This window comes from Columba livia, chromosome 1 (assembly GCF_036013475.1).
Source record: "Columba livia isolate bColLiv1 breed racing homer chromosome 1, bColLiv1.pat.W.v2, whole genome shotgun sequence".
Classification (NCBI taxonomy): Eukaryota; Metazoa; Chordata; class Aves; order Columbiformes; family Columbidae; genus Columba; species Columba livia.
In genome coordinates, this window is record NC_088602.1 from 210571024 (window position 1) to 210596901 (window position 25878).

General features: G+C 47.7%; 1 protein-coding gene across 1 annotated transcript; it reads right to left on the reverse strand.

Annotated features, from left to right (window-relative positions):
* Positions 1 to 641: 641 nt before the first annotated feature.
* KLHDC10 (kelch domain containing 10) lies at positions 642 to 25868 on the reverse strand. Its single transcript, XM_065049377.1, has 9 exons — positions 25614 to 25868; positions 10784 to 11005; positions 10113 to 10267; positions 8379 to 8527; positions 6966 to 7050; positions 6040 to 6106; positions 5433 to 5480; positions 3392 to 3531; positions 642 to 2407 (listed from the first exon to the last, which is right to left on the reverse strand). Exons 1-9 carry the CDS (start codon positions 25726 to 25728, stop codon positions 2198 to 2200), a joined length of 1191 nt encoding a protein of 396 aa, XP_064905449.1. The 5' UTR covers positions 25729 to 25868; the 3' UTR covers positions 642 to 2197.
* Between the last annotated feature and the right edge of the window lie 10 nt (positions 25869 to 25878).

The following is a 25878-nucleotide window of genomic DNA, read 5'->3' on the forward strand; positions in this document are numbered from 1 at the left end:
ATTCTGGGTGAGGACCTGGAGTTGGCTGATGGCTGGAGATGGGTTCAAGGGCACAGGGCAGGAGGGGGCAGTTCTGGGCCCCTCACGCCAAGAAAGGCCTTGAGGTGCTGGAGCGAGTGGAGAGAAGGGAACGGAGCTGGTGAGGGGCTGGAGCACAAGTGTGATGGAGCGGCTGAGGGACCTGGGGGATCAGCTGGAGAACAGGAGCTGAGGGGAGACCTTCTGATCTCTGAACTGCCTGAAAGGAGCTTGGAGCCAGGGGGGTCGGGCTCTGCTCCCCAGGAACAAGCGCCAGGAGCAGAGGAAACGGCCTCAAGTTGCGCCAGGGGAGGTTGAGGTTGGATGTGGGAACAATTTCTTCCCCAAAGGGCTGTGGGGCATTGGAACAGGCTGCCCAGGGCAGTGCTGGAGTCACCAGCCCTGGAGGGCTGGACAGACGGACATGAGGTTCTCAGGACATGGGGCAGTGCCAGGGGTGGGTTATAACTTGATTCAATGATCCTAAAGGTCTCTTCCAACCCAAATTATTTTGTGATTTTGTAACGCCCACCCCCTTACTCCCTGTGGTCGCATCAGGGAGAAGCTCCTGTTTGTCCCCATAAAACTGCCAGAGCACAGAAGACATTAAAGAATCCACTTGATCAGAGGTCCAGGCTTGGATGGTTTTAATTTTGCCTTGGTGATGATGGGAGATGCTCTTGACAGTAGGCAAGGGAAGAACCAGCACGTGTAGGACTTGGTTGTTCCAGTAGAAAAGTCCCAGCAAAGCTTGGGTCCAGAAGGTGTAAAGTTAAGCACAGCCCATAAACTGCGTGTCCTGGAAAGGTACAAGGGAGGGGATGGATCCAAGAGCTACAACCACCTGCCACCACCTTCTCCAGACAACTCTTGTTCTTCTGGGATTTTGCAAAAAAATGAAAGCAACTGATGGTCCAGAAGAGGGAAAAATGTCACTAAGAGCAGGGGAAGCTTAATCTTGAAGTGCTAAAACTTCAGCTCCTTCAGAGGGGAACAGGGACTTGATCAGCCAGTGCTGTTCAGACTAGTAACAAGACTGTGCTATGGTTTATTTAAACAGAAATGCCACCTCTTAACAAGAAATTAAACCCCTGGAGTCAAAGTTTTGCCTTTGGAAGGGGAAGGTACTGGGCAAAGCTGATTTTAAAACAAAATTAAAAAGGCACTTAAAAATGGTCTCCAAAGGAAAAGGGTGAAGTGGAGCTGCTCAGAGTTCGGTGGTCACTTATATATGTCACAGTATATGAAGTAAGATGAGACAGACAGACAGACAAACATCCCTGTGCGAGATGTTTCCTCTCCCTTTCTCTTTTCCTGCTGTGTTTCCTGGGATGAGGCCCCCACAGTAAAACCCCCATGGCAAGAACATCCCCAGCCCTGGAGGAACATCAAAACCTGCGCATCGGATGTTGTGCAACATGAAGACAGCTCTGAAATCTATGGGGGATTATTTGCAGTTAGCTCACTCAGAGTGAGCAGAAAGGGTTAAAAAAGCTCCAGGAAAACATTTTCCCTTCCCCATCGCCACTCTGAGTAAATTACACAGTAGTGGTCACTTCTAAGCCACCTTCCCAGCAAACCTTTCCATAGGAGAAGGTGAGGAACACAGACATGGGGTGTTTCCAATCGACTGCGCCGGAGAAAAGCTGCAAGGGGAGAAGTTTCACTCGCCACGACGTTCCAGCCGTCTTGTGAAGCTCAACGAGACGGGAACGCGCCCGTGAAACACACGCAAAGCCTTTGAGTGGCGGGATTTCTCAGTCTTTATACGTTACGGGGATGAGCATCACCCAAAGCTTAAGAACAGGTTGTTTTCTGCGCTGAATGTTCCGTTACGTACACCTGGTGAAAATACTAAGAATGCAGCACATGCGAGCGCGGACTCAGACATTCGCTAAGCTCCCCACCCTCCCCAATTAAGTCGCAAGCGTGTGCTGATAACGCTTTGATGGTTGGAAGTTACGGATCAGTCCCAGAGTGTATCTGATTAAAGGTGTAATTGAGAGCTCCATAAATAAAAAGTGGCTTTTCGACAACGTAAAAACTTCTAGAAAGGCATCGATGTATTTGCTGAGTAAGGCGCTGAGCGGGCTCCTCCACGTTCTTCGCAAGATCATCCACGGTATCTATAAATAGGGGGGTGGGCTTCTCGATGGTCGTGCGGAATCGCGGGATATTCTCATTTTAGTCGCTCAACGAGTCCCTGCGTCAGTCCGAGGTGCAAAAGCTGAGATCTGGAGAGAGTCGCTAAGTGGGGGAAATACTCCAGCAGCTTCTCCCAGGACAGTTCCAGCAGGCTGGGCACCACCAGCCACATTTTAAAGAGCGAGCCAGTCCGTTTGTTTTCGTGGATGTTCACCACCCCTCCGTGAACGTACATGCAGCCGGCCTGGGTGGGAAATGGGGGAAGGACAGTTACACGGAGCACAGAACAAACCAGAAGGTGCTGTGGAGCGACACGGCCAGGAAAATGAGGATTTGCTTCTCTGGATCCTCAGTTGTGAGAATTAAGAGTGAGATTCAGCATCTCACGCACCCTTGTGTGGTGATAACAGGGGTGTCACCGGTCACACTCGTGTTTCAGCTAAAGTAATGACATGCTGCATCCCCACTGCTGCCTCAGCAAAACCCTGCTCCGGGAATCACAGGAATGCAGAGAGAGGGGAAAAGCTCAGCTATTGATCTATTTTGAAAGTGCCATTTCTTCAGTATACAGGCAAAAAAAGGGAATTCCTGCTGTCCAGACACCCACCTGCCTGAGAAACACCTTTTCCATTTCACAAAGTTGTATTTATAACAGTCTCCAAACGAGGTGACACTTGCTCTTAGAACCAAAGAACCCGCTCGCTGCGCAAAGGGGACAATCAGCTGATGGAGGCTGAAGCCACAGCTAAATCCATTTTTTGCTGCCTGTTATTTATCAGGCACAGGTCTCTAAGCTTCTAGTTACAGCAGAAAGCTCCAGTAATTCCAAAGAGGGCTGCTCACCTGCTCCTCTTTCAATTCAGGCTGTTCTCAGGAGACTAAAACCAGTTTACTCGGGGGATTATTTGTGCTTTTTTTGCCTTTTGTAAACAGGAATTGCTGTTCACACGGGGAATTTCTCCTTGGAGCTGAAAATTAAAAGCTGAGATTCTACAGTGGTGCTTGTAGAAAGCAGCACACGCCGAGCGCGGCCGCTCTAACCAGCCGTAGGAGTAAAAGGTGTCACTAAAGTGACCTCACACCAGCCCTCGGGCTCCCTGATTATGCTGCATCCAGTGGTCACCTCCTTGGTGACATCAGTTCAGCTGTTTGCAGCCCACGCAACCGTCGGAACGTTTGGGTGAAGGGCTTGAACTTCAGCTACGTAGGAAAGAAATGAGGCACTTACGGGTGTGACGGCAGCGCAGTGGAAATACACCGGCTCCGGCATGGCAGCGGGGAGCTTGACCCACTGGAAAGTCTGCAGGTTCAGCTTCCAAACGTCTCCCAGAATCACTTCTCCGTTGTAGCCTCCGCAAACGAACACATCTGTAAGAGAGGAGACCCACGGTGCTTACGGGCCCAGCCGTCCTTCATCCGCTGATTGCTGAACAAGTGGCGACTGAAGGTAGCGATCGGCTTTCCAAAATGGATTTAGGATCAACAATTATTTTACCTCAACACAAGCTCTTGGTACCTCCCAAATCAATCGCGGTACTGGTTGTAACCACAGAGGCCGCCTGGAGAATCAATGAGTGGTTTGGGTTGGAGGGACCTTCAAAGCTCCCCCAGTCCCCTGCCATGACAGGGACATCTTCAGCAGCTCAGGGTGCTCAGAGCCCCGTCCAGCCTGGCCTGGGATGTCTCCAGGGATGGTTCATCCACCACCTCTCTGGCCAACCTGGGCCAGGCTCTCACCACCCTCAGGGCAACAATTTCTTCCTCATGTCCAGCCTGAATCTCCCTCCTTTAGTTTAAAACCATCACCTCTTGTCCTGTCACAACAGGCCCTGCTCAGAAGTCTGTCCTCATCTTTCTTATGGGCCCCTTTTAAGCACTGAAAGCACTAAGGTCTCCTGGAGCTTCTCTTCTCCAGCTGAACACCCCAGCTCTCTCAGCCTGTCCTCCCAGCAGAGCTGTTCCAGCCTCGGGTCATTCCTGTGGCTCCTCTGGCCCCTCTCCAGCAGGTCCATGTGTGTCCTGTGCTGAGGACCCAGAGCTGGACCAGCACTGCAGGGGGTCTCAGCAGAGCGGACACACACACGGGCACCTGCGTTTGATACAATTCTTGTGGTTTTAAACCCCTAAATAGCAGCCACAGCTCCAGCTCCTCGTCCTGCTGCCTGCCAGGGGCAGGGCCTTGCTCCTGCTTTGCCCATCTTCTCAACTCAGAGGCTTGTCCTGCTGAGGAAGGCGACTGGAAGCACCTCCCAGCCTTTGCCTCACTATTATTGGCACAATTAGCACCCCTAAGGAATATAATCAGGTGTATCACTCTACCCTTTAACATACAGCGTTCAGAAATCGATCTGATGAGTTTGGAAATGAAGGATCAATATTGCAACTGCTTCTTCTGTCCATTACAAGCAATTTGGGTTGTATCACGTTTAGGTGAACGTGATACAACGAGGCTACGGAAGAGATCCAAGTCTGGTTGAAGGAACATTCTACCATTTAAAATTGTGGGTAACTGCACATGCAGAGCCCTCTCTAAGCTGGTCATTTACAGCAAGAAAGAACATTTGGATGATCACAGTGAAAAACAAAAGGCTCTGCTAAGCTCTGGGAAGCTCCTAACATATAAAACGGCCCCCACTTACTAGAGCATCATGGAATCACAGAATAATTTGGGTTGGAAGGGTCATCTAGTCCAGCCCCTTGGAAAGACTCACGTGCAAACTCTGCAATAGCCTCATAATCCACTCCGTATGAGCACCTCAGATTTGAAACACCACAGAAAGGATCCCCTACCAAAGAAATCCTCGAACAATCTTGTGCCTGAAGAACTTGGCTTCCAGGACTTGGCCCCACTTTGTGTTTCACAGCAAACTGTAAAGCTAAGAGGTCACCGAGCGGCAGCAGGAGCATCATTCAAACCTGTTCAGGAGCTTGTAACCAACACATTGCAAAGCACAGTGGCCACTCATGGCTAATATACATGATATTTCACACTGACGTGGCCACGTGAGATTTACGTGTTGCATAAAGTACTGCAGAATTCCAGAGAGCGACAGTGCAGCGCAGGAGCGAATCTGCCTACAGCGACAAGATCCCTCGTATGGAAAGCGGTGCCAAGTGGGCAGCTTAAGGCCTGTTACCGAGAAATCCTCGTCCAGAAAAGACACGTGTGCCCTGCAGCTCTCTCACACATCTCTCGGAGGCCAGTGTCCCTCAGGCTTGTCATTGCTAGTTTGTGTACGATACACTGTTTTTCAAGAGGCAGATCTTACCATTTTTTATCTGGACGCAGCTATGGCATCTTCTGGCTGCTGGGAAACCTGAGGAGAATTAAAAATAAGGATCAACTATAGTTGTTTTAAAGTGTCCAGGCAAGCAGTACTTATATCTCAACATATAATCATGAACAGGAGTAATTTTTAATTTACAAGGGGCTTCTACTTTACTACAGTCACATGTATAACATCTTTTATTTAGCAACTGGCTGTTTCAAAAGGTTTTTCTCCTACTGGATGTGGTGGAATCTCGTTCCTCAGCCTCCAGCTTGGTGAAAAGCAGCAGATAGTTTTGCAGGGAAAATGCTGCTGCTAACCAGGCCGGCGCGTGGTCCTTCAGAGAGAGAAGAGATGACGTGTGGATCTTCTCCTGGGAGCAGAACCAACCACTATCACCTTCCCACCCAGCGAGAGAAGCCAAATTGCTAAATATGCTTCAGACAGCTTAGTCCTCGCTGCTAAAGCTCCAAACGAGCAGGACCTCAAATCCAGCGTTAAAATCACATCCTGCGCAACAAGGTTATGAAAAATACCTCCAGCCGGCCAGAAAACTGCATCTTAGCCGCTCGTTTTCAGGGGAAGACGCGTGAAATTCCAGACTTACCGACTTTCTCGTGAGGTTTTGTGGCAATTTCCTCCCAGGTGTTGGTTTCAAGGTTGTACGCGTGGATCTGAAGGGAGAAAGAGGAGTCGTTAGTTCCTTGCGCTACGGTGACGCGGTTACAGGCTCTGACCCAGGGAGCCACTATAAATAACACCTGTTTTTAACTGAGGGTAAAACCAAAAGCAGCTAATCACAGCCAGTGACTAAGCAGCTATCAAATCACCTTACAAAGAGGACCAGGTTAATAAAGCCACACCTCAGGCTTTGCCATTTGAGCCCCACAGCTGAAGAAAAAGAATCCTGATTTTAAAACCTAGAACAATTAAACCCCACACCCTCCAGTTCTCTGAAGTATTTACAAGTATCTATCTCGTACTGCACATAAGGAGAAAAAAATGCGGAGAACGGCGAGGTAAAACTCACAAACTACGGCAATTTCAACTCTTTTGGAAGTGGAGCACTATTTAAAGTCTCCTCATTTATCATTTTGGCATTCATGATGAATTCGCTCTTCCCTCTCCAAACTATATTGGAGAAAAACGTTTGCAAGGAAATGAAAGCATAGGAATAAAGGAGAAGATTCACCATGTCAACATCTGAATTCACCATCAAGGAATTAAGGAATTCCTTCGCTTTCTTGTTTTGGCACAAATACAACATCTAGAAACACATCCCAAGTATTTTTAAAGGAGAAACTTTGCGATCAGATCGACTGAAATGAAGCTGTTTCGCAGATCGGCGGGTACCACAGATGCACCATTTGTAAGTCAACAGGACGTGTTTGTGGCAGCAGCAGTTTTTACATAAATAGAACAATCTGTTCCTAGTTATTTATCTTATACCAAGCTCTCCAGGCAAAACCAGATGAAGAGATGGTGCCGGTTACGCTTCACTGCAGAAAATGTCACGGTTTCTGATCGTCTCACCTTATCTAAGGAATAAGCCGTCCAGGAAGTTCCACCTCCCAAGATGTAAATCCGTTGACCATCATGTGCGATTTCATGTCTGTACCTGAAGGTGCAAAGAAGGACATTTAGCAGCACAAGAAATCAGTGCAGGTGAGCAACGGCAAAGCTTTCTGGTAAACACAACCAAATGTGAGTGGTTTAAGCAGACGCCGCGAGCCTGGTTGTGTTGTATTGCTCAGGCCGGGAGCTTTCAGAAGATGTGGAAGCTTTCATGAGCGATCTAAGCAGCATCTCAGAAGCTTGAAAAGCATTTTCTGAGAGCAGAGCATCACAGATGCGAAGTACAACAATTTAGGGAGCGCCAATGGCCATAAATACTCCCAATACTGGGAGGGGAGGCTGACACACCAGAAGGCTGTGCTGCCATCAGAGACCTGGACAGGCTGGAGAGTTGGGCGGGGAATAACCTGATGAAATTTAACAAGGGCAAGTGTAGAGTCCTGCATCTGGGCAGGAACAACCCCAGGTTCCAGTATAGGTTGGGAAATTACATATTAGAGAGCAGTGTAGGGGAAAGGGACCTGGGGGTCCTGGTGGACAGCAGGGTGACCATGAGCCAGCACTGGGCCCTTGTGGCCAGGAAGCCAATGGCATCCTGGGGTGGGTTAGAAGGGGGTGGTTAGTAGATTGAGAGAGGTTCTCCTTCCCCTCTACTCCACCCTGGTGAGACCACATCTGGAATATTGTGTCCAGTTCTGGGCCCCTCAGTTCAAGAAGGACAGGGAACTGCTGGAGAGAGTCCAGCGTAGGGCAACGAAGATGATTAAGGGAGTGGAGCATCTCCCTTATGAAGAAAGGCTGAGGGAGCTGGGTCTCTTCAGTTTGGAGGAGACTAAGGGGGGACCTCATTAATGTTTATAAATATATAAAGGGTGAGTGCCATGAGGATGGAGCCAGGCTCTTCTCGGTGGCAAACAATGATAGGACAAGGGGTAATGGGATCAAGCTGGAACACAAGAGGTTCCGCTTAAATTTGAGAAAAAACTTCTTCTCAGTGAGGGTGGCAGAGCCTGGCCCAGGCTGCCCAGGGGGGTTGTGGAGTCTCCTTCTCTGCAGACATTCAAAACCCGCCTGGACATGTTCCTGTGCGACCTCACCTGGGCGTTCCTGCTCCAGCAGGGGGATTGGACTGGATGATCTTTTGAGGTCCCTTCCAATCCCAAACATACTGTGATACTGTGATACTGTGAGTTCCTTCTCTCACTAAGATGGTCACTGATTGATCTCCCTTCTTCCTGCTGGAGCACTGGATGTGCAAGGTTCATGGCCAAAAACCTGCCCAGAAGCCTGTCCGTGCTCCCTCAGCTTCTCATTCCCAGTAAACGTGCTGATTTCCCAGTATAAAAGCTCTGAGACTGGCCAGCTTCTCACCTCTCCTCCGGCATGTCACAGGACATGTTGTTTGGTTTCAGCTGGATCCACTCTCTCGTGTTGAGGTCCAGCTTATGCAGGTCGGTACTGTAAATGTAACCAGTTGTTCCTCCAAACACGTAGAGACAACCATTGATGATGGCCATGGCCTGGAAGGTGACAGAGAGAAACCAGTTAGAAAGGACGCGTGACACCAGTGTCGGAAAGAGAGGGAAATCCTGCCGTCCCAAAGCAAGACACTGCTTGCGAAACGCTACCTACAATGTACAAAATGATGTGTTCAGGAGGAATATGAAGGGCGAATAAAGATGATAAACAAAAGAGGGGGCTGGGGGGGTCTGGAGGAATGGAAAGTAACTCTGTGGTCACAAGGTGAGGACTTAGAAGTGGAGCTGCTGAGTTTCAGGTATCAGAGATGGATCTGTGTAGCAGGAGCTCAAATCAAAGCACAATTCGCCTGAAAACCCTTCCGCACTGACCTTATAGATACTGATATGGAGAATCTTATAAACCAGCTATCAGCCATCCAAGGGACTGAGAGCAACAGAAAACACTCCAAACACAATGGATAACGAGGCTGGTGAGGGGCTGGAGCACAAGTGTGATGGAGCGGCTGAGGGACCTGGGGGTTCAGCTGGAGAACAGGAGCTGAGGGGAGACCTTCTGATCTCTGAACTGCCTGAAAGGAGCTTGGAGCCAGGGGGGTCGGGCTCTGCTCCCCAGGAACAAGCGCCAGGAGCAGAGGAAACGGCCTCAAGTTGCGCCAGGGGAGGTTGAGGTTGGATGTGGGAACAATTTCTTCCCCAAAGGGCTGTGGGGCATTGGAACAGGCTGCCCAGGGCAGTGCTGGAGTCACCAGCCCTGGAGGGTTGGACAGACGGACATGAGGTTCTCAGGACATGGGGCAGAGGAAGACTTGGCAGTGTTGAGGTAACAGTTGGACTTGATGATCTTAAAGGTCTTTTCCAACCAAAACGATTCTATTATATTCGAGTCTAACCTATTTTGCAATTCCAAAGCACGTGGACTATCCGCCCATGGGAACTGTGAAGGTGCTGAGGCCACGTTCCCTGATGCAGAGACGTGGCTCCTGCTCCCAACCGCCTGCTTGCCAAAGGCCAACTGGAGCCCAAAAGGACAATGGGAAGACAATCTGCCCTCCCCAAGTGTCAGGCGCACATCTCAATGAGAAAGGAGATGAGTTCTAAACGTCTCCACTACAAATACCTTGGCAATATCGGAAAGCACAGCAAAAGCCGGCACTCCTCCTGTGAACGAATCTATGATTTTGTGCATCATGCTCGTCCAAGCCATTATGGGCAGTTTTAAAAGATGCTATTCTAATGCAGATAAAACCTACTAAACTCTGCTTTCATTTATAGTTTGGGGTTTTAAAGGCTTTAAGGAGGTTAGAAAGCAACTCCAGAAAGTACCAACCGCTCCTTCAATCAAACATACCTTTTCATTCAACCGCAGCTGGCATTCAGTTAACAAATTCTGGCTTTTCTAACTACAAGGAAACTATTCCTTTCCTTTGAAATCTCAAAGAACCAAGAGGGCTCTATTTCTTTATGAATGTTACCTGCCTTTCCTTACTCTTTCCTTACTCTTATGTATGCAGAGCACAACTCTGGTTACCAGCAGAGAAAAGATCTCCGTGCTCTGGCCCCTTTTTTTTGGGACCCCACAGCGCAGACGCACTCAAAGCGCCTCGACGAGGAGCATCCTTTGTACCTGGCCGTAGATTCGATTGGGTTTCTTTCCTCGGCAGCTGAGCAGAGCCCATCTTTTGTACTTGACATTGCAGACGTGGACGTCGTTGCCGTTGCTTTCCCCGAAGGGGATCCCGGTGCCCCCGAACACGAGGAGGTTGTTGCCATGTAATACAACTAGGAGAGAGAGACAGAGCAGAGATCCTCGTTGCTGCGAGACGCAGTGAAACAGAACGACTCTGCTCCGGAGACAGTAGGCAGCGAGCGTTCAATATTGCTCAAATATCTTACGATTCACACTATGCATTTGAGATGCTCTAAAAGAGAAAGAATGCAAGCTAAAACCATGGTAACCAAAGGCTTACTTTTAAAAATGGCTAGGGAACAAAGAGATCTATTTTTGGATGCTCTAAGATGTCTGCACTGGGCACCTCGCTGCTGAAAGCACAGGTGCCTTGCAACTATTGAGCTAAATACCTGAAGACTATCTCTTTTATTTGATTGTTTTTCTTCCCCTCCACCTCAACCCGAGCGAAACGGGTAAGAAAAATACAGCAAACCAACTCAAACTTGCAGAAGAGCTGGAAACAGGATCCAGATTTCCCAGATCCTGCCCAGTTTGACATTCCACCAGGGACAGCGATTAAAATAGCTTCCCAAGGGGGCGCGTAGGAATTGAATTTCCATACGTACGTGACATGGAAGCCAGTTCCCTGGGCATGTAGCCCTCAGTGCCCATCTGATGCCAGGTGTCTGTAGCGAAGTTGTATCGCCAGAGCTCCCTGAAGAGCGGGTAGTCTTCATTCTCTGGCCCGCCGGACTCGTCGTAGTCGGGATTGTAGCCTCCGAACACGTACAGGTTGGCGTTATCTGCCACGCAACGATGGCCGCTTCTTGCTGGGGGCGATCGATGGCCTACGGCAAAGAGAAGGTAAAAGAGATTCAGGAGGTGAGTTTGTTGGAGGGTCAGGAATACACGTGGTGTGGTGGTTTCCCAACAAAAGATGTTTGCGGACAAGAAGAAATGGGTTTGTGATGACAGATCCACCTCTCTGAGCAGGAATGGGGAGAATTTGTGTCGCCGTCTCATCGCGTCCCTGGACCACACCTGCCTGAAGTGTCAGCACACAACAATCCTCCCACATGGCGATCCTTCCATAAAAGCTATTTCTGAGCTATCTTACAAATTCCCCCCTTCTGTCGCTCTGTACAGCAGATTTCACTCAGGAAATGGTTCCAAAACGTTTATATTTAAAGCTGCCCTGTGGGAACAAAGAAGGAAAATAACGATTTCTCTCCCTCCTACACAAACCTTCTCCTTGTTTCTTCTCTTCTGCTCCTGCCATCATTTATCTCAATGAGGCTCTTTCACCTTGGGCTGCCCAAATATTAAGCAAGGCGGGTTTGATACAGCAAATAAAATCTGCTCGTAGATAAAGGCATTTGCAACACCCTTTTTCCTAAAAACTAACTAAATAAGAAACTAAATAAATAATAAACTAACTAAATACAAGCGGGGAGGGCAATTCCAGCTCAGAACTCAACTGGAACAGGCAGAAAGACCAATTCCATCCAGGAAAATCTACGCAGTGATATTATTGTTGGCCAACAGCAATTGAAGCTGACAAACGATTAAAAAGTAATTCTGAATTTGATGGCGGCAAGAGCCAAAGGTGGATTTTTCTTCAATGAGACACGTAAAGAGTGAGGAAGAGAAAAGGAGCAGAAAACAATCAGGTCAACAAGGAGCTGGTTGTGAGACACATGGGACATCTCGAGCTGGCTAAACCAGGCTTTGAAAATTGGGGTTGTTTTAGGCAATACAACAGTGAGAGGAACTCTAAGCCTCACCTTGAGAAGGAGGATACATAACAGTCCCCTAAAATGTATCATTTTGATGTGTGACCTCAAGCAAACCCTCTGCTTGTTGCACCTCAAGACAGTCCCGCTTCGGTTCAGTTGACGATAAAGAGTTTTTACGCCAAAAGACGATCCCTGAAGACTCCTCACCCCAAAATTCCAGTGATTTCCCTCACCCAGCTGCTCTCACAGCTCTTTTTGGACCTTACAGGACCCAGAGAAGCATCTAATTAACAGCTGTTGTGTTTTCTTCTTAGAGCCTGTTACAATTATCAGACGTGCGGAGCAATAACAAATGAGGCATCGAGCATCCTTCCTCCAGGAAAGGTGAAATAAATGATTTGTCCAGGCTGAATAATGAATTTCAACTCAGCACAAGCAGATTTGCTTAATCACGTCACCCGTTTGCTGCCGCTTTAAGCTCCAACTCTCGTCCAAAATTAAGCCACTCTACAGGGTTCAGACAAACTCCTTGTGGTTAAATTTTGACGGATTTGGGTTGTTTCCAGTAATAATTGCGTCTCGCAGCAGTCGCCATGTAGAAAGCTAACAAGCACTGGCTGAAAAACAGGGGAAAGTTATGGAATTAGCAGCAAAATCTATAATTTTTGCCCTGGTTGCTGAGACAACGCGGTGCCATCGGACATTCGCACACAAGAGGGTGGGTTTTACATGTCTTAATAGCGGCAGCCGAGAATTTAATGGTCTTGGTGCTGGACTAAATGGTTAAACAAATATTACATATTTTAGAGGTGATTCACAAAGGGAAAGAGAAACATCTATCCCTTTTGGCTTTTTTTCAACCCTTTTAGGGTCAGATCTTTTTTGATCCGAAGAGGTGGATTAGTTTTTCCTAAGTGGGCTCTCACTGACAATACAGGTATTTACAATCAAGGTGATTGTTCAGACGCATAATCAGGGATGATTGAAGAGAGAAATTCATCTGATCTTGGATATCTGCAAACAAAACGGTGGTTGAGAAGCGTCCCCACCTCTCTGCAGCCAATAGAGGAAAACCGGGCTCGTCCTCCTTGTTCCTTCTTCTGTGTTCGCCTTGAAAACCTCCAAAAAATAGACCTGAAAGAACTGAAATGGGAGCTCAATTCCAGGGAGCACCAACACACACATTCTGCAGGGGGTTGGGGATTTAATTCAATCACCCGTCAAATTTAAAAGGTGTTAAGGAATTAGGAGTTCATATATTCCATTAACTCCAGATCCTATTTTCCCTCTAGTTGTAATACCTGCCATGAGAATTTTCCAGAGAGAATAACACTGAGTTTTATATCAAGCCAACAAAGAGGTAAATTCAAAGAAAATTAATTAAAAAAATAATCAAGGAGGCCGCCTCTGTTATTCACCGCTCAAAATTAAAAAGGGAAGACGCACAACTTTGCTGTAAATCCCCAGAATTGTTACGTTTCAACAGAAAGGGATCAATATCGGACGCACACAGGTCTTGGAGATAACAAGCTGGGTAGGTTAAGCCCATACACAGCCCAGCTGGTTTCACTTCTTCCTATCAACCTAAAAACTTGCCTTTTATCTTTAAAACATCATTTTTTTTCAGGATATTTTCAAGACACGGAAAGAGCATCAGAAGCGGGAGCTGGTGACCATCAGATACTCGCAGGTACCCAAGCGAGACGATGTGAAAGGACCATCAAACCACATCTGTCACCAGCTCCCACCACTTTTGCCAACAACTCCAAAAGCTCAAGGCCACAAACACACGAAATTTCATCTTGCTCTGCTTAAGAATAACAGATTTTTAGCTCTACTGAAGCAGATCCCACCTGCGTTGGCTCAACGCCGCGCTCCACGCGTAAGGACCGACTTTTCTCCAAAGGCTTCATGTTTCCAGTCTGTTGGTTTTGGGCTTCGCCCTTCACTAACCCCTTCTCAATGGGCTAAATCCTCCCGCTTGCTGAAGCCAAGAGAAGGTGAGGTATCTACCCATCAAAACAGACTATGTTCTGAGTCACCCATGCAAGCGCACTTGCCAATGTATCAATGAACCAAGTTAAACTGTCACCAAACTCTTCTCTTCACTGGAATGACCTTAATTTGCTTCAGAAGAAGATCTCAAGGAAAAGATGCCTCTAGTTCCACCTTTTTAAAGAGGAGACCTGTAGAAGCTGAATCTATTCAAGAGTTAATTGAGATTAGTGTCTCTAGCAGACAAGCTCCATGACTTGTACCTCCAACAAAGAGCCGCGTTTCCATTTAATGATGTTTTTATCAGATAATTCACATCTCCTACTGAAATTCTTCGTGCAACTTCTGGATCTGCTTTTGCTCCAGCATCGGTGGCGCAGGACGAGCCCATCGCACAAGCACAAACTTTAGATGGTGTAGGAATGTTGAACACGCAAGGGTTCGCTGAGCTCCTACTCTAATTAGCAAACCCATCTCCCCCAGAGCTGAACCTGGCCCGAATTAATGAAGAGCTGAAGACAAAGCACCACAAGGCACCATCACTGTGGAAAATTCCAAGTCACCGGGCGCTGTGATGAATTCTTTGACGCTGGACATGGAAAGTAGCAGCACAATGTATTGAGCCAAGATGGATCTGTGGGAAATAGGTCGTAAACCTACATATAGAAAGTTGGTTTAAAGCGGATGGATATAATTTGGAACGCGCTTGCTTGCCCAGTTTAATACCCCAAAGCGAAGTAGGAAGGAAGGATGGGAAGGGAAACGGGAACAATAAAACTTCCAGAGAATAAGCAGCTCCACGAACAGAATGAAGTTGAAACAAAGATGCTGAAGGGAGTGGAGCATCTCCCGTGTGAGGAAAGGCTGAGGGAGCTGGGGCTCTGGAGCTGGACAAGAGGAGACTGAGGGGGGACTCATTCCTGGGGATCAATATGGAAAGGGGGAGTGTCAGGAGGATGGAGCCAGGCTCTTCTGGTGACAACCAGGGACAGGACAAGGGGCAATGGGTGCAAACTGGAACACAGGAGGTTCCACTTAAATGTGAGAAGAAACAACTTCTCAGTGAGGGTGGCAGAGCCTGGCCCAGGCTGCCCAGGGGGTTGTGGAGTCTCCTTCTGTGCAGACATTCCAACCCGCCTGGACACCTTCCTGTGTAACCTCATCTGGGTGTTCCTGCTCCATGGGGGGATTGCACTGGATGAGCTTTCCAGGGCCCTTCAACCCCTGACATTCTGGGATTCTGTGAAACACCACGACATAGACATAATTAAGGAAAGTCCTAATTTCAGACTAAGCCATCTGATAGGAACTCATTGCTACGCACCAATCTGTTAACACCCTGTTAAATTCACCCTTTTCAAGTGGGTGATTTCAGAGGGAGCAGCTTGGATGGACTTTGTTCAAGTGGATTCCTAATTGAATACATCTCCCGCAAGAGCTTTGATTAGAACGAAAGGAGAGGAAGCAAAAAATCAGCAGGAATATCTGTTCCCAAGTTTCCTGACGTGACACAGCCCAGCAAATGATGTGCGAGACGTTTGTTTTCTGCCTCTCCAAAATCTTTGAATACAGAATAGACCTATAGCAAGAAAGAGGAGAAAACAGAGATGTTATTAATTGAAAGAAACCCTTTACTTTAGAGGTGAAAAGCGTAATGCTCCAGAATGGATGCCCAAAACATCTCTCTTACGGGGAAGACAAAGCTGAATTGCACCATAGACATTGTGCAAAAAGACAAGATTTGGAGAACAAAGGTGTTTTCTTTCCATTCGATTATCGTCCTTTTATGACCGCAGGGAAAAAATAACCCACACTGGTGTCACCTGGGTTAAACAAGAGGGGAGTACCTGCTATCTGAGTTAGTAGCTAAGCAGCTGGCTTTAAAAAGAAATAAAACCAAGGGGAAAAAGGTCTAATGAGCTGAATTAATTTCTTAGAAATAAGCAATGAATGAGCTGAATGTGAAGTTGTTTTGACAGTGTGCCTGAAACTATCCTTTTTCTGAGCATGACCATGCTGCTAGAAAAACCTCCAAAAACCCACAACCAACAAACAAGCCAAACCCCACATAAATCTATCAATCCAGTGAGGTTTTGCCTACGCCATCAGGTTCTGCAGGATTGAATTCTACTTTTTAAGGGAGTTTTCCCTTATTGCTACTGTGCTTTATGGGTTTGCTCGAGGTGGTAAATCCACAACCACCACCTCCCTTTCCCAACCAGCCTCGGAAGGAAGAGCCCAAAGGTCTGAGCTGTTCCATCATCTGCTCGGAAACCTGTAGAAAGAACAAAGGAGAATAATCCATGGCCAGGGGCAGGCATGAGGATGAGCAGCCAAAGCAACCTGCAGCGGAAATAATAATGATTCTTAGATTCTTTGGGAGCTGTGGCAGAATGCAAACCCTCTCTCTCCCCTTCCCTCCTTCATCATGGAAGGAGTAGACACATCTCCCTCTCTCTGCTGCTTGAGGCTGACAGCTTCTTTTGTTTGGCCCCAGAGCCCCCTGGCCAGGGCTGTTAAGAGAAAGGAGAAGGGAATGCCGAGGCGCCAGGGAGCCGCTGGGCGCCCGCGGCCAGTGTGGGGGATGTCTGGAAGCCTCAGGGGCACCCCACAGCCAGTGTGGGGGTGCAGAGAAGCTTCTGGAATGCCCACAGTCAGATCTGATCAGCCTATAAAAAACGGGGTTCTCGTCAAGACTCTGCCCTTTGTCGCGGAACTCTTGGAGCACGAGCGAGATGCTGCCGCTGAGAGCCACCCGCGATGGAGCCTCATATGTGAGTAAAGCTGCTCCTTGCAGGATTGCAAGTGTATCTGCTTTCCGTGCACATTTGCACGTGTATTTATACTTTCAGTGCACATTTGCACGCGTGCTTTCCGTGCTCAATACGAGCGTGTGTATAAATTATTTCCTCGTATAACTGCGAGTGTATTTTCCTCCCGTGCTTCCACATAAGCACGTGTAATATTCCGTGCACATTTGCACGTGTATTTCTCCTTGCAGGACTGCGAGTGTATTATAAATTTACCCTCGCAGAATCGCAAGTGTACACTTTCCGTACTCAATACGAGTACGTGTATCTCTTTAAAATAATCCCACACCGTGTTCAGGCAAGTCTGGACTCTTCCCAGACTCAGGGATGGCTCCAGCATTGTTTTGGTGAAGCCACGTGCACGCACACTGTGGACCTCCTGTTGTATTAGTTGCTGCCCCCTAATAATTTTCCTCAACTGATATCTGAACCTGTATTCAAGTCACTTATGGAGTGCTAAAGCCTTGTTTCTCACCGGTTTAATAGAAGTTGTTTTGAACCTTGTTGTCCCTTAAATGAACCTCAGGGTGCTGCCGTGACAGGAGCGAAGGAGATGAGGGAAGAGAAGCAACCAACCTTAGGCTTAAAAAGCAACTCTGGCAATGGAAACAGGACAAGATCTTCTGTCACCGCAGCAACCAAAAAGAGATTTGGCTGCAAAGAGCAGAAATTGCAGGGGAAGGGCTAAATAAATGTATTTCTCTTGTAAAAACACACTCTTTCCTGTGGGTTATTGCTTTGTAGATGCATATGCAACGACTTTCCAGCTTCGCGATGCCTCGTTTCTAAACTCTATCACGTGCTGTTTCTTGCTAAGGCTGCAAAATAAGATCCTTTTGAAGGGTCAGATCAACAGATGCCAAGACACAAGTGCTGATTTTAAAGTTTTGCCTCCATGCCTTCAGCCTTAAAGGATCAAGACTCACAATGATGGAAAGATCCTGACAATGCAGCATTTTTGTCTTTCCCGTGTACTGCTTGTTTCACACAATCCTTTTACTGCTTGTTCATTTGGCTGTTTAAAGACATCGCCATTCACAAAAAGTGCATATGATAAAGGCACCAGAAATTAGGGAGAGGTGTCGATTCTGTTCGGAATACACAGTTAACAGAATGGCAGAATCAACTGGGTTGGAAAAGACCTCAGAGATTAAAATAGGCTGAGAAGAAAAGGGAGATGATCAAAAGTGGTGCTGGGGTTGCCGTTTTGGGAGATGGTTCAGGCCACGTCTGGGTATCTGTTGACTATGCTCCAGGAATAAATAAACCCATGCTTCATTGCAGGTGCTCTGGAGGAGAGGGAAGAAGGGGCTTGATTTGAAATACTTCAGCACAGTCATCAAATAACAATTTGAGCTGCACATAAAATGAAGAGCGTTCACGTCTGTACTTGCAATTAGTTTTCATCAGTAAATATAAAACCAGGCCGGCAGTTCCAAGAAGAACGTGTCTCTAGATGTGAGTCTTTAACCAGACTGAAAATTGAGAATATTCAAACCACCAGCGCTTTGATTGCAGCCCAGGAATCCGCTTCTTCATTCTAGCGATCTGTTTGCGCTGCGTTTTCTTTTGTAGCCTGATCCTTGCTTTTATTTCACTGTTTCACAGAATCACAGAATGGACTGGGTTGGAAAAGCCCTCAGAGATCATCCAGTCCAACCCTTGGTCCAACTCCAGCCCATTGACTAGATCATGGCACTAAGTGCCATGGCCAATCTCAGTTTAAAACCTCCAGGGCCAGTGAGTCCAGCACCTCCCTGGGCAGCCATTCCAATCCTGACCACTCTCTCTGCAAAGAATTGCTTTCTCATCTCCAGCCTCAGTTTCCCCTGGCAGAGTTGAAGCCCATGGCCCCTTGTCCTATTGCTGATGCCTGGGAGAAGAGACCAATCCCCACCTGGCTAGAACTGCCCTTCAGGTAGTTCTAGAGAGTGCTGAGCTCAGCTCTAAGCCTCCTCTTCTCCAGACTAAACAAGCCCAGCTCCCTCAGCCTCTCCCCATAGGGCTTGTGCTCAAGTCCCTTCCCCAGTCCTGTTGCTCTTCTCTGGACCCGCTCCAACGATACTCAAAGCCACAAATAATAATTAAAAGCCAATGTGAAAGGTTTCACTCAAATCTCGGGGCCATGTCTGACCTCAAACATCTGTATTTTCCTTACAGCACGTGGCTTTCTCCAGAGAAGATGCAAATCCTTGCTTTTGTTTTATTTTCCTTTTGTCCAGCTCATGATAAAACATCCAAAAAAGCAAAGTCTCAAGCACAAGCAACCATTTTTGGGGTTTTTTTGTGTTTTTTTTCCAGCCAAGACGCATGTGAAAGAGCCACTCTACCTACACAGCGTATTTTTCACCGACGCATCAAACCCCAAAGTTCTTTAAATACAACAAGACTTTGAAAACTGTGAGATAACATCACTTAAAAGTTGACAGATTCTTATTGCTAAATGAACTTTGCTTCAAACACCCCAAACACCATCTATTAAGATGACAGCAGCTCAACCACAAGCTCATGATGGCCGGATCCAAATCATTACAACGGACATTAGACGCCCTTTTTTAAGCTAATTAATTAGAGCGCCACCTCCACCACACTGCACAACACACCAGGTCACCAATAACACACAAATTTAGCCCAATTTATCCAAGTGGCAGCTTTCACCTCCAACGCAAACCTAACGAAGCCACCGCACGCGTCCACCACCTCATTCTGCTTTGTGAAACTGAAGATTAAATGCTGATTAAATGTGTAGTTCCTTGAGTAATATTATCAAACGAGATGGAACAGCCGTTCCATCCAGAGAGAAAGCGTCTGGATTCAAGATTGTGTTGTAGCACTTACACTGCACAAGCTCCCAGTTTATTCCTTGAATAAACCAGATCATTCTTCTTGTGTGATTTGATGGATGGAATATCAGGTAACCTAAACCAGATCGATGTTGAGGATCTCATCCAGTTTAAACAGTGAAATAAAAGCAAGGATCAGGCTACAAAAGAAAACGCAGCGCAAACAGATCGCTAGAATGAAGAAGCGGATTCCTGGGTTGCAATCAAAGCGCTGGTGGTTTGAATATTCTCAATTTTCAGTCTGGTTAAAGACTCACATCTAGAGACACGTTCTTCTTAGAACTGCCGGCCTGGTTTTATATTTACTGATGAAAACTAATTGCAGGTACAGACGTGAACGCTCTTCATTTTATGTGCAGCTCAAATTGTTATTTGATGACTATGCTGAAGTATTTCAAATCAAGCCCCTTCTTCCCTCTTCTCCAGAGCACCTGCAATGAAGCATGGGTTTATTTATTCCTGGAGCATAGTCAACAGATACCCAGACGTGGCCTGAACCATCTCCCAAAACAGCAACCCCAGCACCACTTTTGATCATCTCCCTTTTTTCCTCAGCCTATTTTAATCATTATATCTACCGCAGGGTCATTTACAAAGCACAGGCTGCAACAAATCAGCGCAACAAAACTCAAGGTGAGATCTTAAGGAAGGTGATTTGATTTTTAAAAAAATCTTTAAATGAGCTGGTTCTGGATGCTCATACCCACAAGCACCACGTATATCTACGTGATTTGGCATGGGCAGCTGCCAAGTCTTCGCTGCGATTCCTGGGCTGTTCTTCATTTAGGACAGACAAATTTTGGCCACGTCTTTTATACCCTCTGGAATCCCCTGGCTCCTACCGCAAGACGCTTTGGCCTCTGAGTTTTGCTTCCTCCTGCTCCCATAAAGCTTAAGCAGTTTTGCTGCTTATTGCCTGCATTTCCTTATTTTCAGTTTCTTCAGGCTCTCCCCGTCGGGCTAACAGGAAAAGGAACATTACGGGCGCCGCATCACAACCGCACCGACTGTCCTGCTATCAGGGTGCAGTGTCTTCACTTGCCCCAAACACGCTGGTTCTTTCCATCAATCTGTGATCTTCAATCCTGCTAACCCCCGGACAACACTTCTATCACGCCGCTATCTCGTTAGCATTACTACTAGCAATATAATTTGTATTTCAAGCGCTATTTTTGGAAATATAAACTAAATAACTAGAGGATGTAAAGCTAATTAATCTAGTGTGGCTTTTGATAGCTCAGGTATGCCGACGCATCCTCTATATTGTTTCTTGAAGCTTTCTAAAGATGGTATCAACATTATTTTCCCTCCTACCTAGTTTTTCAACATGCAGAATAACAGGTTTCAGTATCTCCCTTTCTATTTATGGTTTCTGCAAGGCTTTTGAAGGACATTTAAGTCCAGGGCCGAAGCCAAAGCGCTGCTGACTCTTGAGAGAGAACAGGACAAGTCAATATTGACTTTGACTCTGGTCTTCAAAGCCTCATCTTCTTCACACCAGCCAGACTAAAGAAGTCTGTAACTCACATAATTACAAGCATTTGGATGAGCAGGATGTGAATGTGTCGCCCAGAACAAGGTTTAAACCTCACAGGCCACCAGCCAAGAGCTTTTCAAATATCTGAAGTCTCTAAAGCAACGTTTCTAAGAGAACGATCATTCTCACATCCAGCTGTGAGAGCTTTCGGGTTTGGATCAACGTCCAGAATGGTTTTGCTCTTTCTCCTGCTTCTCAGGGGGTTTTGTTTTCAAACCTCTTTGTAGCAATGACGCATTTCAAATGTTTCCACAAGCGTGTGATTTATTGTTGGTAGGGGCATGGGTTAGAGGTGGACTTGGTTAATGGTTGGACTCAATGATCTCAAAGGTCTTCTCCAACTAAAATGATTATTTTGATTCTATTTCCCATTCTTAGTTAAACAGGAACAGGTTTAAAATACACAAGAGCAGAGAATAACATCAGGAGTCCTCATGAGTAAACTGTCCTTATTGAGAAACCAGAGCAAAAGAGGAAACATTTGCCCCAGAAATATATATATTACAGATTGCGGTGGGTTTCTGTGCTAATAAAATTGAGTGCTCCTTGATTATTATTATTTTTTTTTTAAATTAATGTGAAATGACAATAAAGGAATTCTGGAAAATGAGACCCATAGAATAGTCGAGGTCAGAAGGGACCTGGAAAGATCATCTGGTCCAACCTCTCATGGTAAAAGAGCTGAGATGAGATTATCCACCGCCCTCTCCAGTTGTCCAAGTTGCGTCTTGAGATGTTCCAGTGACGGGGACTCCACCATGTCCCTGGGGAAGTTGTTCCAGTGACTATTCTCACTGTAAAAAATGTCTTTCTTACACAGAGATGAAACCTCCCTTGTTTCAACTTGTCCACATTGCCCCTTGTTTTCTCCACGTAGCCCCTTGTGATGACTCTCCATCCTCTTTGGAGCTGGAAAACTGGGATGATGTTCCACCCCTCAAACCTTGGCTTCTCCAGGGATCCGATGTGGCTGTGGGCTTGTTCCAAAGGGATTTTGGATATTTGGGGTTTGCTGCTGTTATTATTTTTTTGAAACACACGTTAGAAACTTTGAACCGTGACTGGTACACAGGGAAAATTATAGTTTGAGGCAAGAGCATCAATGCTGAGCACACGAGAAGCAAAGATATATTTAGGTTTCCAGATCATTTCTATCCACTTAACCCCGAGAGTCTGATGAAAACACTGAATAAAATTTAAATGTGGACAGGAAGATTTCCAATGAGGAGAAGAACAAACCACACACCACCTATAGTTGACAGTTTAGATCTTTCTAAAGCTTACAAACACCTAAAAATAGTTCCTTCCTTTCCCTTATCCAACATACAATTTTACCCATCACGAGGCAGCAAAAACACAAAAAATTTGCTGATTTTTTTAGCTCTTATGCCACCAATGAGACTGTTTTGCAGACGCTGTTTGAGAAACGCCGCTATTGAGAAACCCTCGACGGAAATACTCCGCTTGAGAAAGTGAACAGAGCAGCACAACCCCAGCCCAGCTCACCGTGCGTAACCATTTCCCCTACAAACAAAATACTCCAGGGTGAAAAAGGTGATACAAGTTTAAAATCTGCTCTAGAAGTAGATGAAAAAGGAGAATGTGACAAAAGCGACACCTAAATTAATGTGTATGATCTCGTGTTTAACGAAGAGATCGCCCAGATCTACTTCAAACGACACACAGGAGCTCGTAGCGAGAACATCCGACATCAAAGTGCGCTCTGAGCTCTTCGCGTGCTTTCAGGACAGTAATTAATTATAAAACCAGGATTAAAAGGAGACAGCGTGTGTTATGGAAGGAGGCTAGGGCACTGAGGTGAGGGGAAGATGAAGAAACACCTCCTGGAAACTCGGAAAGAGAACTGAACGGGTGAGGAAACAAAGCTGGTGGGAGGAAATGGAAGGAGTGGGACAAAAGAAAATATTCCTCTGTAAAAAATATTCGTCTCTATCTCAACGGTTACGTAAGAGCGGCTGCTGGAGCTCTATAAATAGGATGTTAACAGGTGTCAAATGGGGAGAAAACTCCAGCAATTGACTCAAATGGGATTTTTCCATCAGGTAGTTTTTTTAGCAAGACTGACAGTCAGCTTCGGCTTTGCTAAGGCTGGACTTAAGTGCTAAGGCTGAGCTGAATGGGGGTAGTTTGTCCGCGGGGCTGCAGTGTCTGCCCCTGTGTAGGTGGCGGAGGGGAGGATTCCACATCAGGATTTAATCCAAAGCCAAAAGCAGGATCGTTACAATGTCAGGACAATGTGCTACTGGTTTGCTCGAGGCAATGATTAAAATACGGAACATAAAGATAACCAGCCCTTCTGTTACCAAAAAAGGCCTTTATCGCAGAAGGAAGGAAATATGGTTGAGAATTTGCCCCAAAATAGATGTGGAGCCACTCGGCAAATTCACAGCGGTTTTGTGTGAGGCTGGGAGGTGTTTTTGCTGCAGATCCCGATCGTGACAGGGATGGGAACAGGGACCATGGTCTGGAAGCCTGTTCCAAGCTGTTGTCAGTGCTCTGGACACACCAAACTCAGGCTCCTGCCCCCAAGGTGCTTCATGTCCCCCCACAAGGGATCTGATCGGTGGGGCCAGGGGCAGTGGGGACAGAAAAGGGTGTCCTGGGTCTGGGGTACCCACCTGTGGGGTGGCAGCACCCCAGCAACATGGGGCCCTTGAGGGGAGGGGATACCCCAAATCAACTGGGAATAACCCATTACAGAACCATGGGGTGTCCCATGTCCCTCCCAGTATTAGGGTGGGGGTGATCACCCAACCCTGTGATTTTGGGGTAACCTCAGCCTCCTTCCCCTCATATCCTACGGCTGTTGGGGTGACACACCCATCCAGAGACTACAGGGTACCCCCTCACGTACCAACACTGCCAAAGGAAGGTGGAAAAGAGAAAGAACCACCTTTCCTAGGGCACAGGATGGGGCTGATGTCTCGTCCAAGGGCCGTCTACTCCTTCCCAGGATCACCCATCCCATAGGTGTGGGGCACCCCAGCCCAAAATCCTAAAACGTTAGGACTGGAGGTGCGGGGTTGTCACTGTCATAGACTCATAGAATCATTTTGGTTGGAAGAGACTGTAAAGATCACCATTAACCCAACCCTGGCACTAATCCATGTTCCTGAGAACCCCGCCTACGCGCCTTTTAAACTCCTCTAGAGACGGTGACTCCACCACTGCGCTGGGCAGCCTGTTCCACTGCTTCACAACCCTTTCCATGAAGAATTTTTTCCTAATATCCAACTTCAACCTCCCCTGGCAACACTTGAGGCTGTTTCCTCTCATCCTGTCACTTGTTCCTTGGGAGCAGAGACCAACACTCTCCAAGCACCAACCTCCTTTCAGCCCAGGCCCATACAGGGTCCTGGGGTGACTAGGATGGGGCTGAGCCCCCCCCAGGGACCATAGGGCACCCACATCCCGTGTCCATGGGGATGGTGACATGCTGCCCATCTGGGGCATCCCAGCATCCCCCAAAGTGTTGACACTGGGGAGGGAAGAACTGTGGTCCCTTGGGGTCATGGAAGGGGTGAACCCACAACCATGAGACTGTGTGCTCTCCTCAACAGCCGAAAAACATTTGAAAATGGGTTCCAACTGAACATGAGAAGAAAATTCTTTGCTGGGAGGTGCCAGAGCCTGGCCCAGGCTGCCCAGAGCGGGTGTGGAGTCTCCTTCTCTGAGACATTCAAACCCACCTGGACACCTTCCTGTGTGATCTGCTCTGGTGACCCTGCGTTAGCAGGTGGGTTGGACTGGATGATCTCCAGAGGTCCCTTCAACCCCAGCCAGTGTGTGATTCTGTGACTGTGTGACTGCCCACATCTGTACCTGTGCGTCCCCATATCCCGGGGCTGTTGGGACAGGGATGTCCTGGGTCCCTCCACAGCAACAGAATCCCAGAATGTCAGGGGTTGAAGGGCCCTGGAAAGCTCATCCAGTGCAATCCCCCCATGGAGCAGGAACACCCAGATGAGGTTACACAGGAAGGTGTCCAGGCAGGTTGGAATGTCTGCACAGAAGGAGACTCCACAACCCCCTGGGCAGCCTGGGCCAGGCTCTGCCACCCTCACCCCCAACAAGGTTCTTCTCATATTTAAGTGGAACCTCCTGTGTTCCAGTTTGCACCCACTGCCCCTTGTCCTGTCACTGGCTTTCACCAGAAGAGCCTGGCTCCATCCTCCTGACACTCCCTCTTTCCATATTTATAAACATTAACGAGGTCAGCACCCCTATCCCAGCTCTACAGAATCGTGTAGGTTGGAAAAGACCCACAAGTCCAACCATAACCCACCCCTGTCCCTGCCCCATGTCCCTGAGAACCTCATGTCCGCCTGTCCAACCCTCCAGGGCTGGTGACTCCAGCACTGCCCTGGGCAGCCTGTTCCAAAGCCCCACAGCCCTTTGGGGAAGAAATTGTTCCTAATATCTCATCTAAACCTTCCCCTGCCCATGACGGACGGGGGTTTCCCAGTTCCCCACACCCGGCAATGGGGTCACCCCCCAAACCAACCGCCACTCACCCGCCGAGCGCGGACCGGCCGGCAGCTGCACGAAACGGTTGAGGAGGCCGCGACCACCCGCCGCTCCGCCCGCGCCCGCCCTGCCGCCCTCCCGGGCACCGTCCGCCGCCGACATGGCCCCGTCAGCTCCTCCTCAGGGCGAGCCCGGGCGGCAGCCAGAGTCAGGCCCGCTCCCAATCAGCGGCGAGCTTCTTCAGACGCGGCCTATGAAACGCGGGTTTCTTGGCAGGTGGGGGAAGACGGCGGCGAGAAGGCCGCTGCTGGG

Bases quoted from the DNA above. Each gene is read 5' to 3' on its own strand.
- KLHDC10 (XM_065049377.1), bottom strand. From the start codon at position 25,728: ATGTCGGCGGCGGACGGTGCCCGGGAGGGCGGCAGGGCGGGCGCGGGC. The intron at 11,006-25,613 runs GTGAGTGGCGGT...TCTTTGCCGTAG, and splicing joins GGCCGGTCCGCGCTCGGCGG to GCCATCGATCGCCCCCAGCA. The intron at 10,268-10,783 runs GTACGTATGGAA...TCTCTCTCCTAG, and splicing joins GGAACTGGCTTCCATGTCAC to TTGTATTACATGGCAACAAC.